The sequence below is a fragment of the Eucalyptus grandis genome, chromosome 8 (assembly GCF_016545825.1).
Source record: "Eucalyptus grandis isolate ANBG69807.140 chromosome 8, ASM1654582v1, whole genome shotgun sequence".
NCBI lineage: Eukaryota > Viridiplantae > Streptophyta > Magnoliopsida > Myrtales > Myrtaceae > Eucalyptus > Eucalyptus grandis.
In genome coordinates this window covers 16,867,049-16,887,562 of record NC_052619.1, presented here as the reverse complement: position 1 = coordinate 16,887,562, position 20,514 = coordinate 16,867,049, and the positions used below count along the sequence as shown (strand labels likewise).

The window sequence follows — 20,514 nt, the reverse complement described above, 5'->3', positions numbered from 1 at the left end:
AAGCCGAACTGGTACAGACTCGGATTGTAAAGTCTACGACTCGGATTGTAAAGTCTAAAGACCCAGGTTGTAAAGTCTCAAGACTCATATCGTAAAGTCTCAAGACTCGGACTTTACATCCAGATTCGATGAATCGTAACTCAAGCCCAATCATACAACGGCTAGTGATCTGGTTTGGATTCCACATCAAGATTGATTTGATTGAAGACAAGATCTTTCTATACGAAGAAGCTTTACTTATGGAAACCAAGATTTCGTTTGTATGGGCGATCGGAATCAATTTGGGATTTTACCTTTGTCACTCAACGGCTACCAAATCTTCTAAGATACAGAGCTGTCCAATGGGTATATTGGAAGACGATTCTCCGGGATGCTGTCCAACGGTAGTTTGGAAGTGGAGGAGTATTTAAGAAGATCATGGACCGATGAGCAAGTAAGAGACGGAGCGTAGAATTTATAATTCCAAAGTCTAAGCGACTTTAGATCATATACTTGTCTCTTGAGAGCTTAAACGTTTGTAATCGTGAGAGAGATACCAAGAGAGTGACTTAGTGAGATAGTGTGATCTACTACTAAGTGTTTGCACTCGGGTTGTAATCTCTTGTTGATTGCATAGTGGAATCCAGCCAAGAAGGCTGTTATCGTGGGAGAGTGGACGTAGGCTTGGATTAAGCCGAACCACTATAAATTTCTGTGTTCTTATTCTCTTCCCTAACTCCTTTATTTTGTTCATACTAGCACTCTCAATTGGTATCAGAGCCAAGTGCTCGGTTTATAAAAGTGTTTTTACTTTTGAGCTAAAGATTCTTTATGGCTAGTATGTTGACACCAGACTTATGGAAGGGCAAAGCAACACAAGGCCACCATATTTCGATGGAAGAAAATACAAGCAGAATGGCCAGAAAAGAACAAAAAAGAAGAAGATGATGAGCAAGAAAATTTATGCTTGATGGAACATTCAGAATCTGAGTCTAACTCAGACAGAGACTCAGAATCAGAGTCTGATTCAGAACCAGACTCAGAATCCGATGAGGAAATCAAGGGGAGAAATCGAATCCAAAAGAAAAGGAAAAGAATCGTGATCACCTCAAAAAGGCAACAAATTGAGGGGGAGCTTTGATCAATTATGGAAAAATCTTTTTTGATTGATCGTGATCTTATTATGGATGGAAGGAAAGGTAATTGTGTCAGAATTTATTCTACAAAATCCGGTTAGTGCATCTCTTATTACCTTTTGTCATTAACAAATCTCATATTGATATTATCATTTTATTATGACAAAAATGGTACGTGAATTTTATGATGCATCCGTGATTTTTATTGGATATTTACTGATATAATCGAAGTGAGCTATATTGCATATCTTTAATATTCGATAAAAGCTGATTTTTCAAATTGTGATTCATGCAAGATATTGTTATCATTCTCTACGTGAATCCATTATCGCTTTTTGATTATGACAAAAAGGGGGAGAAGATATGAATATGCATATGTGCTGATTGGTTGATATTATTTATTGCATAATATTGAGCTGCAATTATTTTCTATCTTCTGATATCCTTTGATTTAAATTTTAAATCTGCATATTCAGAGATTGTTTTGTCATCATCAAAAAGGGGGAGATTGTTAGGGAAATCCCTTATGATGTTTTGAAGATGACAAAATAAATCAAAGGCTACTAACATGTTTGATGGTTGAGTAATAGACCATGCAGATAATAGAACATGTAGAGGATATTATCAAAGTCTGAAGACGCGAGACTCGAGACTCAAAGTCCGAAGACCGTCGACTCAAGACTCAAAGTCCGAAGACAGACTCTATGCTGAAGCTGAACCGGTACGGACTCGATTGTAAAGTCTGGCGACTCAGATTGTAAAGTCTAAAGACCCGGTTGTAAAGTCTCAAGACTCATATCGTAAAGTCTCAAGACTCGGACTTTACATCCGATTCGATGAATCGTAACTCAAGCCCAATCATACAACGGCTAGTGATCCGGTTTGGATTCCACATCAAGATTGATTTGATTGAAGACAAGATCTTTCTATACGAAGAAGCTTTACTTATGGAAACCAAGATTTCGTTTGTATGGGCGATCGGAATCAATTTGGGATTTTACCTTTGTCACTCAACGGCTACCAAATCTTCTAAGATACGAGCTGTCCAATGGGTATATTGGAAGACGATTCTCCGGGATGCTGTCCAACGGTAGTTTGGAAGTGGAGGAGTATTTAAGAAGATCATGGACCGATGAGCAAGTAAGAGACGGAGCGTAGAATTTATAATTCCAAAGTCTAAGCGACTTTAGATCATATACTTGTCTCTTGAGAGCTTAAACGTTTGTAATCGTGAGAGAGATACCAAGAGAGTGACTTAGTGAGATAGTGTGATCTACTACTAAGTGTTTGCACTCGAAGTTGTAATCTCTTGTTGATTGCATAGTGGAATCCAGCCAAGAAGGCTGTTATCGTGGGAGAGTGGACGTAGGCTTGGATTAAGCCGAACCACTATAAATTTCTGTGTTCTTATTCTCTTCCCTAACTCCTTTATTTTGTTCATACTAGCACTCTCAGATATCTGCTTGTATCCTTCAATACAATGTCTTCCGTTGGTTGCAAAAAGTACCAACTCACATTTTGAGCAAATATTACACCAAAGAACCTTGCCCTCTGTTTGTATCAGCAGCAGAAGTGTTCTGGGATTTTTCTAATTCAAACGGGGCAAGCAGACCACCTGCAGATTCTCCTGTAATCCCTTGTGAAGCAGAAGGCGTGAGAAACAATTTGTCTTCCTCAGCCTCTGGTTTTTCTCAAGCATCAAATAATGTACCCAAAGCTGGAGGCTCTGGGGGTGGCAGTGCTAGAAAATATTCCTTTGGATATATTTGGGGAAGTACCAACGAAAGCCACAAATGGAACAAGAAAAGGATTATCACCATGAGAAGGGAGAGATTTGAAACGTAGAAGACGATCTTCATCGTCTATATAAATTTTTGGATGGAGAACATGTTTAATCTCTTTGGCCTCAAAATAAACATGGTGGCCTTGCTCCTTGCCTCCTTTGCTTTGTTAAATGCCATTTCTATGCTATATATTGCACTTCTGGCTGCTAGCACACTTCTAAATTGCAATGTCATTCGGAAGTTACGGCCAGCAGCACACCATCTGCCAATTCACAAACATCAAGCAAGGCTGAGTCTGTATTTCCTTTCAAATTTTATGATTCTCCTGCCAGTATGAATGCTGAAAGTCTTCATGTGATGAATTCAGCTGATCATTCATTTGACTTTTCCCGCTGCGAGATCACTGAGGCTGAGAAGGATGGTGGAGGCTCTTTATATGATTCTAGATAAGAAAGAGAGAGCCAGAGGCATGCTCAAGCAGTCTCCCCTGCACCCGATCAACGGCCAGGATCACCTGACGAAGCAGCAGAAGTTCGCGAGATCGAAGCTCCGGGTCTCCATCAACCTGCCGGACAACGAAATCTCCCCCCTCCGCAGCCGGCGGAACCTGAGCTTCAGCGAATCATCCGCCGCCGCCGCCGAACCTCTAACTTCTCCTTCTCCATCTCCCCACTCTTCGTCCTCGGCCTCAGTGTCAATCGGTCGAATCTTCAAAGGGAAGGCTCCGGCGACGGCGAGGGGGAGCCTCGAGAACGGCGGTAGCAGCGGCGACCCCCGGGGCGGCCGGCAGGCGTTCAGGAGCACGAGGACGGTGGTGGAGGTGCTGCGGGAGCTGGACGCGGACATAGTGGCGCTGCAGGACGTGAAGGCGGAGGAGGAGAGGGAGATGAAGCCGCTGTCGGAGCTGGCGGCAGCGCTGGGGATGAGCTACGCGTTCACCAAGAGCTGGGCGCCGGAGTACGGCAACGCCGTCCTCTCCCGGTGGCCGATCAAGCACTAGAAGGTCCAAAAGATATTCGACGACACCGATTTCAGGTCCGTCATTTCGTTTTATTTTATTTTATTTATTAATTTATCAATTTCCATACATTTTTTTACCTGTTATTCTTGCTATCATTTTCGTTATTATGTTGACGATGATATGCTCTCTTTCTCATTGAGCAAGTGGTCTTCCTAGGCGATTTCAAATTTAAAAGATATTTTCATTTATTTATTGAGGCGTCCACCATTGAAAGCGAAGTTTGATAATATGTCATATATTAATATTCCCTCTGGACATATTATATAATTTTTCCTTACATTTTTCCAAGTGAAAAGATTAATTTCGCAGACCCATCTACAACAGTGCAAATCCACTTCGGACAGTTGAAATTTTCATTAGAATTAAGGTAAGGTGGATGTAATAAAAAATCACAAGACCAAAAAATAAAAGCAAAAACATAAGCTTTTGCCTCGCCATCAGACTTTGTGGATGAAAATCTTGCTGTCACTTGGTTTATATTTTGTCTTTTTTTTTTTTCCCTGCCCTTTTTAAACTGTTCTATTTGGAATTATCTGAATGGAGTTGTCCAAGAACTGATATGGGAAGAATTTAGAATATTATTCACGAGAACCCTACCGCCAAAAATTCAAGAATTCCCCAAGGCTTTTCTCCCACAGCCTGTTTGCCTTTGTACAGTTTACGGAAAGCTATCTGCAACAACAATGGTGGGCCTTTCCAAGGATCCCAGCACCCAGCACCAGCTGTGAGCAATGCCAGTCAGAATTAAAATATAAATTAAATTTTATAAAAAAATCATTTTTTTCTTTCAATGATTTTAGATATGGGTTCTCCAGAGAATTTTCATTTATCAATAATAATAATAATAATAATAATAATAATAATAATAATAATAATATCTTCGGTTATAACTATTCGAAATTCGTACGAGTGTGTGTGATGAAAGACTGTCTTGGACTTCTTTCATTCCTCCTTTTTTTTTCATTTCTGGTTGCATTTAGTGGGTTGATGAGAGTCAGTGTTGAAGATCATTCTGTATTAATTGCTGATATAGTCAAGAGAATGCTTAGGAACCCGCTAAATTACATATATATTTTTTGTGCTTTAGTATTTAAATAAGGAGTTTGGAAGATAAACGAAGGATAATATCTATGGCGTACATTAAATGAGGGCAGGGTAAGGTGTATGTAGGTAGGACAGTAACGTGGGGAGGATTTTGCTTTTGATTTATTTTATGTATTTGCCAAATCAGATGCTTGACCTGAAGCCTATACAAGGACTACTCATCTTCAAGGAAAACTACGTTTCTCTCAAGCGAGACAGACCAGATAGAATCAACTTGTTTGAGACACCACTCAATTACTTGTCATGGAGTCAATTTCTGTCACGCCCCGAACTCCAAGCGCGTGTCTATCCCTCTCTGGTCGATAAAATTTTGACTTTCCAGCACAAGTCGCCAACCCATTGATTTTTAAGCACATGCGGAAGCAAAAATAAATCCCCTAACAATAATCATCTCGTGATAAAAAAAAGCAGGATATCAATTCATAAAAGCACACTTTATAAACAACGAGATTCAAGCACAAAACAAGTTTAGTCGAAAATCTACAAAAAGGTCGACTCTCACAAGAGGTTGTCCTACGACATACTGATAGGACATATCCACCGATCTTCCATACTCCTCCTCCTCAGACTTCGAGACCTTGGTCTTCCACAACCACCTTTAAGGACCTAAAAATGGTTATTCAATAACCAGTGAGAGAAAGTCTCAGCAAGTCCATCTACTAAACCCATATTATGAGGGAAATATGCTTTAGGGCGCTCTAGTCACACAGCTACACAATTAAAATAGGGAACTTACCTCGCCTCAGTTCCTTCCTGCAGGTCAGTACAGTTCATATCGCAATGCATATAATTAATGCACATAACAACTGGAACACCTCATCAATTCAAGTAATCACCAGGAACCCGTTCCATGCCATACAGTTCTGGTCTCATAATCAGGTGCATCAAACTCAACCATCATGCGTTCCAATTGTTAATTACACCCCTAAGGGTACGGCCAACTATAAATATGGCGGTCTTCTGATATTGCCAGGCGTCGTCTCACCTCCTTTGAGCACAGCAACGTCTCTCGATTAGACGGCTTCCTCGAAGAGGCGTAGGTCCAGAATCTACTGCGACCCAAGTACAACCTACTCATAAGTTCGGTGTCTTCTGGCATAGCCAAGCTTTGTCTCCCACCATGAGCACGGCGACGTCTCTCAATTAGACGGCTTCCCCGAAGGGACGTAGGTCCAGAATCTACTGTGACCTGAGTCCCAATGAATGGATAACATCCAACTTAACAGCCCAGGACGGTTTCTCTTAATCAACACACGACCAATCAATCTCGGCCCAAGACATTATGCATTACACTCAAATGTCTCAATTAAAATAATGAACCTGGCCTATTTTCTTCGTATTAGAAATACACGATAATATAGTCGTGTGTGGGTACACAATCAATTCACACTAGAAAAATTGATATCCTCCAATTTAAAATCCCACCGGTTTGTATAGTACATAAAACCATTTTTGGTGTTAAAACCTGACACTTGGGATTTTCTAAATAAATAATGAATTTCACAAATTTTGGAATTAAATACTCAAATTTCCAATCAGCACTCAATTTGCACAATTCAACATCCAATTATAGGAATTGAACACACCATTGCAATCTGCACGCAATTCCGGTCACCGGCTATCCCGAACTAATTTCCGGAAAATAATTAATAATTAAATAATTTTTAAAATTAATTAAATAAATCAATTTAAATACTGAAATGCCAACCTAGGCCAAAATCACTAAATTAAATACCAATACGAACCCGGAAAATTCCCGAACCCTTCTAGATAAATAACACAATTTATCTAAGCCTCATTTAATCTAATCTAACCACCTAACATGCATAATTGCATAATTAAATCACTAAATTAATCTAATTAATCACCTAATTTCTAATTAAATAAATCTAAACACCCATTATACGTCATTAGCCTACTAAGAAGAGTTTAGTAAATAAACTCACCGGTTAATTGCGGAAACCGGTTCACCGAAATGACAGCGCGACGGGGGCCGAAATCTGAATTTTCAGCTGCGTCAGCGGACTTGGGCCGGGCCTAAAACAGGCCCAACAAATCTCAGCCCAAATCTGAGATTTGTTTTCAACTTGGGTTGGGCTTCAATTGACTGGGCTACTGAAAAAGACAACTTGCTGGGCTTCAAAGTTGGACTGGACTGCTGATGGGCTGAACAAAATGGGCTCAAAGGAGCTGCTTCTTGGGCTGCAGCGTGGGCTCAAAACTGGACAAAGGTGGAGATGGGCTTCGGCTTCAGATGGCGTGGGTTTCTATTGCTCGCGTGGGCTGCTTGTTTCGGTGATGCTGGGCCCGTGAGATGGGCTGCCGAATTGAGCTGAGGGAGAGAAGTAGCTTCGGGGATGTTTGATGGCGTTGGACCGAATGGCAGCTTGCAGATGTCGAAGAAGCTGGCATCAACGCGTGGCTTCGGTTCATGGGAAGCTGCTCGCTCGTCGATGCTGGGCTAGAGAACTTCACAGTCAACCAAGAGGGGCTTCGGTGGGTGATGGCAGCTGGGAGAAATGAAGATGGCAGGCGCACGGACGTGTAGGCAAGAGGCAGCAGGTTCAGTCGCGAAAGAGCAGCTGGATGAAGAAATAGTGGCTTCGGTGGACTTGGTTCGTGGATGAAAATACAGAGGAAGATGGGAATAGAAGCAAGTGACAGAGGCTGCTTCGGTCTTCGCTTTGGACGCCGCGGATGGAGGGAAAATAAAGAGCAGGCAGGACTGAATGAAGATGGCTGAAGAAATGAAGAGATAAGGCCAATTGGTCAAAGGAATGATTAAAATGCCCCAATAGTCCAAGCTTCATCCTCTCAATTAAATGCATTGTCCCCCTAATTCTTTCCACAATTTAAATCTCACAATAATATCCAAATTGAAGTCCAAATTTTCCACCCCATTCTTAAATTCGAATTTCACCAATTTAATTTCAATTTCTTTACTCAATTTCCCAAATTGAAGTCCGATTTCGATGTAGAAAAATCCCGAACAATTTTCTATGTTTCCCCGATGCTCAAAGGCTCGGCTTGAAAGTCCAAATTTTCATGAACTTAGCCCATCTGAATTTCCGTTAATTTTCTGCGACATTAGAATCAATTTTCTATAAAAATCCTAGAATCTCTTAAAAATCTTCGGAGGATGGGTCGATGTTTTTAAAATAGCTCGTGACACTGCAAAACTTTCAATTTCTGAAATCAGGTTCAAATTTGCAGTTATTTTTAATCCGGCGTACTTTTAGCGTGACCTAGTCTATCGGATAACTTTTAGGAATTTTTGGTGCAATTGACCCGTGATCGATTTATCTCGAGTCACAATGTACATTTTCGACACATTGGCGACTCATGATTGTCGTGAAAATCTCGAGGTATCAATTACGGGCACCGAGTACCAAAACGATAGAAAAATCAGTCTAGTGCCGATCGACGAGTATTTTGCAATCAGGTGGAATCACCCACACTCTAATCACATATCTCAATCGAATCGACTTATCTCCTGTTTCTAATCGATTTCTGACAATGCTGTAATGACCCTTGCAGATCAACTCGATCAAGCAGTCGATTCCTAGTCGAATTCTCAAGTTTATTGAATTAAAATCCCTTAATGGTTTCACCCGATGGGCTAGTTGTCTCGTGAGGGGCCCTCTCAGAGAATAAGGCCATAAGTGCGTGGATGAAAAGTCTATTTCATCTCATCGAAATCAGACTCGAAAATCAGGATGTCACAATTTCCAAGACTTTTGCGTTCGATTAATTAAGCCGCGCCTTAGATAGTGAAGGGATTATGTGCTTTCGTTGCGTGCGAAAATTCAGAAAAAAAAAAAAGAAAAGAAAAAGAAAATGGTGGATTGAAATATAATCGATCGACATATTAAATTGACTAGGAATCAAAGTGGCTGTAAACTCGATATGATTTGTTACACAGGAATGTTCTAAAGGCAACAATAGAAGTGCCCCATGTTGGGGAAGTGAACTTCCAGTGCACCCACCTGGATCATCTCGACGAGAACTGGCGGATGAAGCAAGTCGGCGCCATCATCCAATCCAGCGACTCTCCCCACATCTTGGCTGGTGGCCTCAACTCTCTCGATGAGACCGATTACTCGCAAAAGCGGTGGACCGACATCGTCAAGGTATGTACATTTCTGTCATCATGTTTGATGTGATATTCGTTAGCATGTCAAACTCGATTACTAAATAGCTTAAGCTACGGCGATTTTGTAATCATGGGCACCCGTGTTTGTTACAGTACTATGAAGAGATGGGAAAACCAACCCCAAAGGTTGAAGTCATGAGGTTTCTGAAGAGCAAGCAGTACGCGGATGCTAAGGACTTTGCCGGAGAATGCGAGTCCGTGGTCGTCATTGCCAAAGGACAAAGTAAGAACTCACTTGTTCGCTTTCCAATCTTTCTATTTCTCTTTTTCGCTCTATCAAATGGCTAATCTAAGGTGCTTTTCAAGCACGATGCTCCTCTTGCTCGATGATCACATGATTGGCTTGAATGGACGGAAATTCACAACATTTGAAGCATGATGATCATGTTATCATCACTTTGTCGATATCCACCTTTGATGTGAAAATCCGTGGTATAAAAATTGAAGTCCAAAGTCTTTTTTTTCGAGTGATTATTGTCTGATTATGCAATTTGAAACTGTTTATTCTATTGAAGGTGTGCAAGGGACGTGCAAATATGGAACGAGGGTGGACTACCTACTGGTGTCGCCAGATTGCCCATACAAGTTCATTCCGGAGTCGTATTCGGTCCTGTCATCGAAAGGGACATCGGATCACCACATCGTAAAGGTTGACGTAACGAAATGCGAAAACAACCCTCCCCATGAAAGCAATGGCAACAACAATAAAATTACCAAGAAAAGGCGACGACAGCGCAAGCACCAGGCCGTTGTAAAGATCTCAGGCACAGCTCCTCCTTCAAAGGGTATATGGACAACGAACACATTAAGCAAAGTCGAATGACATTACATTTATATCTCCCTTTTCTTTCCACTCTTTTCTCAGCTGCTGCTCCTGTTGCTGCTGTTGAGTGATCTTGGGCATGCTGTCTTCATCAATCTCTCTGTAAATCTTCGATTGTTTTGTGCATCTTGTTTTCTCTGTTTGTTTTTTCTTCAGTTTAGAGTTGAAGAGGGGAGGGTTCTGGTGTGATGGCTTCCTCACATCTGTATAGATTTCGACACGACAGAAGTGAATTCTTCCGTTTCAACTAGGCATTGGAGCTAAGCGGTCCTGCCAAGCTCATTTTCAGTATTTTATGCCTTTTCTTTCCGCTTGTAATCTTAACTGCAAGATTTAGATTAGTTTTGTCGAGGGCGACATCACAAGTTGACTTTGCTGAGGTTGCGGTTAGAGAATGCGATCTTGTATCTTTAGATTTAACCGAAAGTTGAAACGTTTTAGATTAAAAGTCCTTGGAATAAAATTGCAAATTTCAAAAATTGAATTCTTTTGTTAAGTTGGACATCAAGTGATTGATCAAACACCAAAAGATTTCAAATGAAATACCTTTAAAAAGCAAATAAGGAAAAAAAAAAAAAAAAAGCTGCGAAGTCTAGTAATTATGAATTATAAACATTTGTGACAGTAGTCAATGTCTTCATTCTTTTTTCTCCGGTTTTGAAATTAGCATTGGAAAGAAGAAAAATGGTAAGTTAGTGCAATCTACTTCGACACCTTAACAAATACCTTCTGTGATCTCTAAATGGAGCCTTACTGAGCATTATAAGTAAAAGTGTAATGAAAAGAGAAAGAAATAGATTTTCTATATAATAGACATTGTTGGCTGATGTATCATGCTAATTAGCTTATGAATAAAAAACTGCCTCTCCCTTATAATGGTTGGCAAAATGCGCCCCTTTCATCAGCATAGTAGAGGACGCAAGTATCTCTCAATTGGCGTATACTCTTCAATTGATCCTCCTTGATGTAATTTATATCAATTGAATTATTTATTTTGATTTTGCTTGGGATCTCAATTTAAAAATCATGGGATCTAAAGCTCAGATAACAACAAGAGGAATTTAAAAAAAAAAAAAAAACAATTAAGACATTGCGTCAATATCGTTGACCGGTAAGAATCCCGGTACTTGCGACCTTGCAGGTCTGCTACTCGGGACATCACTAATATATGACATTAAAAATAAAAATAAATTTAAAAACAGTTTTTTAATGAGACAGAAAGATAATTAATCATAAATATTTGATACTTCTGCCGTTTGTTTAGGGGCTATGCTAGTAGGTCACATGGCACATCTGTTTAAGGGCTATGCTAGTAGGTCACATGGCACATCCAAAGACGTTTTCACTGCACATGTTCATTTTTTTTTTCTATAGTGATATAGTCAGTTATTAAAATGTTGTATTTTTTTCCCTTTTTGTTGCAAATTTCCCCTTCTATAAATCATGAACACGAACATGAGCACAAAATGTTTTCGTCGAAATAATTGCTCTATTCAACACGTGTTGATACCTTTAGTTGTTTTCTATATCATGAATAAATTATTAAGTGATGACTGGACAAATCATTAAACAGAAAAATCTCTTGACGAAAAGTATGCTAAATTGTCTCGCGTGCGTATGCCGAAGATCTAGACATACATTATTGTATTTTAGGGTACAAGATTGGCTCTCTCTTTGTCACTGATTTTGTAAGTGTCCCATTGCCTTTGGATGGTAATTCTTTTTGTAACTGTTCGACTTGCAATGACCAGGAGTAACCATCATCGATCAAGCCCTCTTAAGTGAACACTTAAAATGAATTAGTCTCTTAATTGCTGGAATTGTGTTAAATCAGAGGTATTGTTTGTGGATATCATGAATAATGAGAAAATTTCCAAAAATGTCATAAATCTATTGCACTTTAGCCAATTAAGTCATAAATCTTTTAATTACGTCAATTGAATCATAAACATTTTCACATTTTGCCAACTGAGTTTATTGGGCCAATTTTAAGAAAAAATCACTGATGTGAATGACAGCCGTCTTACGTAGGACGGTCGATACTAATGTTGGCAAATTCTTATAATTTTTTTTTAAATGGAATTTTTTAATTCTTTTTCTTTTTCTATTTTACCGTGGCTTGTGAGAGTCGTCAGATCCTTGCAACTACTAGCGAAGACTTAGTGACCCTCGCTAGACATGGCCAAAAAAAAGTAAAGGAGGAAAAGAGAAGAAAAGAAAAAATGGAAAAAGAAGAGAAAAAGGTTCATAAAAATTCAAAAAAAAAATGTTTAATGTTATGAAATACATGAATGAATATTCATTATATTCATCTTATCTAATGTACTTATTATGGTACATTTGTATCATACATTCTAAGTACATCTTTCTATACAATGAACGTTCTTCTCCCTATCTAGTACATGTATCATTCAATACATTGATATTAATGATAAGTACATTCTTGTTCTCCTATAAATAGGAGTTTTGTTTAGTTTTGATGTACAATAGAAACACAATAGTGAGATACTAGAAATAATATTCCCTCCTCTTGCTTTCTCTACTATTTCTGGTGTTTACTTGCTTTCTCTTCTCAATCTCTTCGCTATTATATATTCGCAACGCAATATTTTACAACATTTAAAATATTTTAAAAATTCTCCACATTAGTGCCGGTTGTGCCACGTAAGATAACCGGTGTCCACATCAGCGATTTCCTAATAAAATTTGCCAGATGAACTCAATTGGCAAAATGTGAAAATGTTTAAAATTCAATTGGCATGACTGAAAGATTAATGACCAAATTGGTAAAAGTACATTGAGTTTTTTCTGGTAATTTTCTCATGACTAACTAGCATCTCTCTTCCATCGTGATTCTGATCATAGTTTAAACAGGGCAAAGTCCCAAACTTATCTAAAGAACTTAAATCTCCAAAAGAGATGCAATATCTAGTATAAAGTTCACACTTTATGACTTGTGTCCAATCACATAGCGTTGCTGCAACAGATAGTTTGGAGACATGTTTCAGCTGGTCTTCTTATATGCTAAACATGATATCATAAACAAACCACTAAGAAGGTTAGTTAGTAACCATTTTTTATCGTTTGCCAAGCATGTCGTTCCATTGTCTTTCAATAAATTCTCAAGTGGCATTTGTAGAGAAAAGTTTTCATCTCGGCTCACTGGCAAACTGAAAATTGTAATGGTCATGAGTAAACGGTCAGGATGAGCAACGATATTTAAAAGCACTTGTGTAGTTCTTCGCCTGTTAGTATGCTAAACATGGAAAATGTCGAATCAACATCAATTTAACACTGTCTTTACTTGAATAGCTACAGAACTATGTAAGAAAACACAAGGAGCAAGAAGAGAATCCCGAAGCTCTAGACATGGCATGACCATGAAAACTCCACCGAGAACTGCTTTTTGGTCCTCGGAGTAGATGTGAAAATGTTGCAGAATTAAAGAATAAGCAAAGATTCTTCGTATCTAGCACTGTAAGCTTGCACGATATAGAGTGAAACAAAGGGACATTGCATAGAATTTGCACCTATATGAAGTTCACAATGGCCGGGAGCAATCCGCGCCACATGACCTCAACTTAAGTGCATCGCCGTATCAATAATCAGTTCTTCCACAAGTGGAATTGATACGCAATTTACGCCTGAATTGTCCTCTATTCACCTTTCACTTGGGGACGGTTTTCCATGAATCTCTTCCAGCTCCTCGAGCCTGTTATCGAGGGCTCTTCTAAGTGAGGCCATCTGTATATGATCGTTTGCTTCTGGAAGTCGATTTATGGAGACCTTGAAGTTCAGCCTATGAATTTTGCTGTACACTAGACGGGTCCTGTTGTCGTACTTCGAACACTTATGTGAGGCTTCAATTGTTCTCGCCTTCCTTTCATGGTGCAGAAGAGCAGCAAATGTCAAAGGAATTGGAAGAGACAGTTCCACAGCCTCCAGTCACAATGAATGGTCTTTCTCATCAGGACGATTTTCCAATGAGCGTGATGAACTGCAGGAATAAGTAAGAAACTCGATTCTTGAGATGTTTCTGTCTCATATCGTTTACTTTTTCTCCATTGCGTCTAACATAGTACCTACTCTAGTGATTAGCTTAACTTTTCATTTCAATCTGAAAGCTACTCACCTACATTTATAGGATTCTTAATATAAATTACCTGCTTGTGCACACTATCTTACTTGGCGAATTCTGTCATCTGCGCTAGTTTAAATACATGCATCATTCGAGAGCGCAAGTGCCTTTGATGGCTTATGGCCTGAGGCATGGCGTAATTGTTTTTTTGCCTCGTCAAAAGTGTCGCTTCAGAGGACCTGAATATTCTTTTGATAGGAATCGTCTGTTTAGATGATCATAATTGCTACCATTGGTAGAACATACTACCAATAACAACATGATAGTTGCAGCGTGCATTCTAGTCGAACAACGTAGTTTCAACTTTGAGTTGTGATGCTAACTGTGCTCGCACTTGTGGTTCTAAAATGTTGATGAACAGAGCTGAATCTGACAAGCTACTGGCCATTCCTGTCGGTTTTGTTGGATCAGAAGAGGTGGTAAGGTCTGCTCCACATCTTGTACCTGGCGGTAATCTTGCTTGTCCTTCATTGGAAGGACAAGGAATGGGAATAAATGCTGCATTAGACGCTGCACATGCAACAATTTCTCATCTCTCGAACCTCATTGCCGACGGCCACTGGGCTGCAAACTTCAGGGGACCTTTCCAACCATCAAACTTTTAATGGCTCGAAGCTTGAGCCACTTGGATTCATACCCTATCCCTTACTTTCTCTGAAGGTATTTATGATATTTAACACTTAGCTCGACATTCTGCGTCGTCGATCTTACTTGGTTTGGACTACCTACTGGCGAATTTCTTCATGTAAAGGTTTGGCTTGGAATATTACTTGTCAGCATAGTTGTATAGACATGGCGGTTCTGTTCTTTTGTCCATCAGTGCATTCGACTCATGTGCAACAAATCTGAAAAAAGCTTTTAATATGCTATTTGAGAGTCAGCTTTCAGCAGTGATCTCGAACAATTTCGTGTTCTCCAAACCGAGACTTGTTCAGAGTCATTGAAAGCCTTCAATTTCTGACCTTGTACTAGGAAGGTCCTTCCTGCTTGATCTGTTTCTAGATGTTGGAGAAATCCTCTTGAAGTGTTTTGAAGTTGACAAAACGTTTCCATCAGTCTAGTCTGAAGGCTTGCAGACTCTGCTATTTAAAGTCTGAAGACCTCCGGACAGCCAGACTCAAGACTCAAAGTCTATCACCATTGACAGTTTCTAATCCGTTGAAGAAAGGCTATCCAAAACTGGATGTTTCATTAAGGATGCGACCTTATCGACTGGAGAAGATCTCTTGGCTGGATATGACATGATGGAATCCTTTATTTGATCATAATTGATTCGAAGATTAAGGATCCGATGATTGGCAAAGTATACTTGGAAGGTTCTACTTATGGAAACCGAGATCCTGATTGTATGGGCGAACAGGATTGATGGGCTATCGACATGTTCTTTTAATAGTTCGAATGATCTTCCTAATTGATTCCGTCCAACGGGTAGATTGGAGGAATTCCTTTGGTAAATGCCAACAGGTATGATGGCATGAAGGAGTATATAAGGAAGACGTTCCAGTTGTTCGAGAGAGGTGCACGATAGAAGAATTCCAAAGTCTGAAGCTCCTTGTTCTTAGTCAATTCATTTGTTGAGCGAAATCTTGTAAACAAAGGAGAGTCTATATTCATGAGAAACCTTGAGGAAGTGTGGTAGAACATCTACACTGTGGAATCAAGGAAAAGCTGTGCTGTAACTTCTCTTTTGTTCATAGTGAAATCCAGCCGGTGGACTGTCAGTGCGAAAGAGTGGACGTAAGCTTGGAATAAGTCGAACAACTATAAACCTTGTGTTCAATTTTCTCTTCCCTATTCTTTACTTTACTTTGATCGTATTTTATTAATCAGAAGAGAACTTCATTTCTATCGTTTGCCTAGAATCGTTTCCGTATCTCGAGAAATTGTTTGTGCACCTATTCACCCCATCTAGGTGCTTATACTAGCTATCTCACTAGATACTTTAAAAACCATCTAAAGTAATTGAAAAAGACCATGCGGAAAAAGTTAATTGCTGTTGTACTTGGCGAGGCGACCCAAGTTTAAGTAGCAGCATGCACTTTTGCCACTTCTCTATGTATTCTTACTCCTGATGAATGGCGTTGTTTGTAGCTTCCATTCAAGAGTACCTTCCTAATTCGGCATCAAGTCAGGGTTCTCTGTCTGCAATTTCTGAGTGTAGTGGATATCGCACGTTCCTTATCAACATCGGTGTCTGGAGGAATGTTTGCTAAGCAAGAAAACTCATGTGCAGGGGACAACAGTGAGAAATGTAGTACTTGTTCGGAAGAATGTAAGGCACCACCTCATGACTTATCATCGAGTGAGTGCACAAATTCTTAATGCATTGAGATATTGTGCTTTTGTAATACATCACATCCTCTAACACGACATCACGTGTTCCAATCGTTCATCGGGTAGGTTAGGACCCATCTAGAAATAAGAGGTCGAAGTTAGAGATTGCTTGAGCAGGTAGCTGATGTCGAGCTGGTTGATCGAGCGGGGGTTGAAGGGTGTGGGTGAGAGCTTTTGATGGAAACGAGAGAGATTCGTTGCTCAAAATGCAAACATTAACATGAAGAAAAAATTACATTGTCATGCCAAGAGGATTCACACGAAACAGAAATTATAACGAATGCCATATGACATTCATTGTCATTTATAAAATATGGACATAATGAGTCTAATAGAAAACACCAATGCTATATGAAAAACATGTAAAAGCTTCACAGATTACATTATCAATGATGGTACATGCTGATAGTGTTAATTATATTTCGCATCTCATTTCTACAAGAAGTGAACAATCACACAATACATGATTTCGTAAACTCATTGTCGTGGTCAAATTGGTAACTGCCAGAAATTATCGAAGCACTTGACGAAAATGAGACTATTTCAAGTTCTATCTCATTGTTGGCATCATCAGTCGATGCCTCTATCGGATACAAAAGCGGTTTTGGAGGTAGTTGCAGTTTATCGATATCTCCTTCAAGCATATCTAGAACTTTCCTCATTGACGGCCGATCATTAGGGCTCAGCTGTATGCACCATAGCGCAACGATTATCATCTTCCTCGTTTCTCTTTCCTCTTCTATGACTTCTACCCTTTCGACCTCCTTTTCTTTGCTGAGTTGATCATAAACCCACAAAGGAAAGTAAATTTGACTTGAATGCCCTGCATGTGCATTTATATTTCTCCTTCTACCAGCCATTTCCATCAACATCATCCCAAAACTGTAAACATCGGCTTTATAAGAAATGCCACCAATGTCTTTGTAGAACAGCTCAGGCGCCATATAACCTAAGGTTCCTCTTGCTGCAGTCAACGATACTGTGCTATGACCGATGGGATAAAGTCTTGCAAGTCTAAAGTCAGAAATTTTTGGAGTGAAACTTTGGTCTAGGAGAATGTTGTGAGGCTTGATATCAAAGTGTAGAATTTGCATATCACATCCCCGATGTAGATACTCTATCCCTCTAGCTATGCCAAGAGAGATCTCATGCATTTTCTTATAATCAAGAGGATCATCACCATCCTTATTTGAAATGTGTTTATCCAAAGAGCCATTCGGCATGAAATTGTAGACCAGAGCTTGTTTGGAGTAATCGAAGCAAAAACCAACAAGTTGCACTACATTGATGTGGTGGATCCTTCCAATTGTGGCCACTTCACTAATAAAATCTTGGCCATTAGATTCTGGTTTGTTCAATATCTTAACCGCAACTTCATTGCCACTTCTAAGGATTCCTCTGTACACAGAACCATATCCTCCCTCACCTAATTTGCATTTGAATTTTTTTGTAATCTTCTTGATATCCGAGTAAGAGTACCTTATGGGGCAAAAGTTGTTGTGAGCTTGTAGGAATTCTTCGATGTTTGCATCAATCGCCCAATGCCTTCTCATCCACTTATAGATTAGAAGTATCAACACACATGGAGCTCCGAGTATGAATTTTGCTGCGACGTAGTTGGCTACATAGAAATTGTCCATAGATTAGCGCAGTGCAATAAAGTTATTGTAAACATAATTGTTTTTAACCAGAGTGCTTCTTGAGATCATCATAGTTGTGAGGAGAAAAGGCCCAGCAGTCATACCCAAGGGAAAGGCGAGGCTCCGACCTACAGGTGCCGCATACCAATGCATGGCCCACGCAGAATAAGGGGTGCCTGCAACAGATTAATTAGAGTCGGTGATCAATCAATGAAGAATTAAATTTATCATTTTAACAGTTAAACATAAATATAATTTACTCTCCTTGACAGCGCTCAGATCACAGTTAATTCAATTCACCTAGGGAATCCATGTCATCGTAGCATGATATTATCTCTTGAAGAAAAGCGATTTCGCTTTTGTTCATCTATATATACCAAATGATTCATAAGTTCACGTCTCGCTCCGCGTAATTCTAATTTACAAACGTCATTCAATACGCGTGCCATTTATTCAACCGCATAACAATAACAGCCATGCAAGGGACACGAGCAACAATTAAATCAACCATTTTTCCCCAAACAAAAATGAAGTAACAACGTCAAATCCAGAAAAGCTCCAAGATTCGTAAAATAAACGAAAGCAGCGCATGCCGACCCTACTAAGAAATCTATTTAAACTTTTCTACTTAAGTGATGTGGCAATTTTTTCTATTATGTTTTTAAAGAAACTAGTGTCTTAATGTGTGGATTTTATTAAAAATACCCAATTAAAACCTGCCACGTCACTTGGTAAGTAAATTTTGATCAGATCTCTTAGTGAAGCTAGCATTTAAGGAAAGGAGGAAGAGGAAGAAGAGAAAAAGAAAGAACAGCTTAAGGGAACGTTGCTTACGGATATAATAGCCGCAATCCTCCCTTCGGTATCCAAAACTTAAGAAGTAACATGGAAACTTTTTTGTCGACCAAATGTAGAATGGATAGGAGAGATTGAATCCCTCGACCATCTTGTTGTGGAGGTCCTTGTATGGTAAGCTCCCATTTTGATCCCCTTTCCACCATGAGATTTGATCCGATGGGAATGCCATCATGGTTACGTTGCAAGAGTCCTTGATATCCCCTACTTGTAGATCTCCGACTACAGCGTATGAGTACAGTTTCATTTGGGAAAAATAAGGAGTTGTGTCGGCAGAGTATGCGCCCTCAATACATGGTTTGGCATCAATATAAGAAGCAGAAGTAACAGGTTGTGAGCACTTCATGAAGGCCACAGTGACATTGCCATATGGAATTCCATATAAAAAACCAAATGGACTAGACGTATTGAAGTACGACAATGGGTAACGAGGAAGGGATGAGCAATTACCCTTCTGCAGTCCATCATCAACCACCGTGATATTACCAGTGAAGTCATTTTGGTCAATATAGAAATCGTAATGAATCAACTTCACATAATATCGGCCAGCATTTAAATATAGAATAGTGCGGTTATTTTCATAAGCTAGCTCATACTGAGAGTTACCGCAGTCATTCAGATTGCCTTTCAATCGAAAAGGATAACTTATGTTACGGATCTCACTGCAAGATGAAGGGGCACACAAGTGATTCTTCTTCGCATCGCAGTTTGTCCCTAACAATAGCAGAACATGCGATATGAGAAGTAAAACACAGAGCATAAATATCGAGCTGCGAGAAATAATCATCTCTTTATCGTTTGGTCCGATGCAATGGAAGTTTTAGCTCACTTGGTAATGCAAGGGATGCTTAATAAAGGGTTGGGAGTCATCGGTCATCGAAATGTCCAAGTCAACCCTAAAACAAAGTCTAGCGAAGAAAAACTTAAAAAGTATGGCCCGCAAAAACACGATTTCGGAATTAGTGATGGATAGCTTTCACATTCATTAGGGAGGAAATTTCTCTGCATTTTCCAGAATTCATTTTTCTTGGCAAATTAATTCTCTCTAGAAATTTATTTTAGTATCGTAAAAAAGAATCGGTTTTAACGTTTTGTACCCTAAACTTAATTAACCGGTACATAGATTTTAACTCATATAATGTCGCTTTTGGCAAAACTAGAAAGAAAATAAGGAGCGGGCACTTCTTGCTCATGGATGATGTGAAACTTTATGAAAGAAAGAAAGCAATATAGTAAATTCTCAACTAGGAATGGGATCGACACATCTCAATTAGAAACTGAATTGCTTTGTGGTGGATCGACACAGCAAGAACTATAGACGCAACATTTGAATTCATAAAAATAACGCGATGTTTACTTATTCACTATGCTTATATATTAAAATCACTCTCTTGTGATTGTACTAGATTTATGGATAAGATTGTCAATCTCTTTTCCATGATTGAGCCACTTAATGAATGAATAGACCAATCTCAACAAAAAAGGCAATACGATAATTTCTCAACCAACGATCAATCGACGCCAGTCGCAATTAGAAATTCACTTGC

General features: G+C 39.4%; 1 protein-coding gene and 1 pseudogene across 1 annotated transcript; one reads left to right on the top strand and one right to left on the bottom strand.

Moving 5' to 3' along the window:
• Window positions 1-3,317: 3,317 nt before the first annotated feature.
• LOC104416596 lies at window positions 3,318-10,264 on the top strand (annotated as a pseudogene).
• Window positions 10,265-16,924: 6,660 nt separating this feature from the next.
• Window positions 16,925-19,754, bottom strand: LOC120287018 (rust resistance kinase Lr10-like). The gene is made up of 3 exons (XM_039299656.1): window positions 18,947-19,754; window positions 18,217-18,288; window positions 16,925-18,093 (listed from the first exon to the last, which is right to left on the bottom strand). Exons 1-3 carry the CDS (start codon window positions 19,752-19,754, stop codon window positions 16,925-16,927), a joined length of 2,049 nt encoding a protein of 682 aa, XP_039155590.1.
• Window positions 19,755-20,514: the final 760 nt, after the last annotated feature.

What these genes read in the sequence shown, in the direction of transcription:
- LOC120287018 (XM_039299656.1), bottom strand. Translation starts at nt 19,754, where the DNA reads ATGATTATTTCTCGCAGCTCGATATTTATGCTCTGTGTTTTACTTCTC. An exon ending in GGATTGCGGCTATTATATCC is followed by an intron (nt 18,289 to 18,946) that starts GTAAGCAACGTT and finishes AATCTGTTGCAG; the next exon opens with GCACCCCTTATTCTGCGTGG. An exon ending in GAGCCTCGCCTTTCCCTTGG is followed by an intron (nt 18,094 to 18,216) that starts GTATGACTGCTG and finishes ATTTCTATGTAG; the next exon opens with CCAACTACGTCGCAGCAAAA.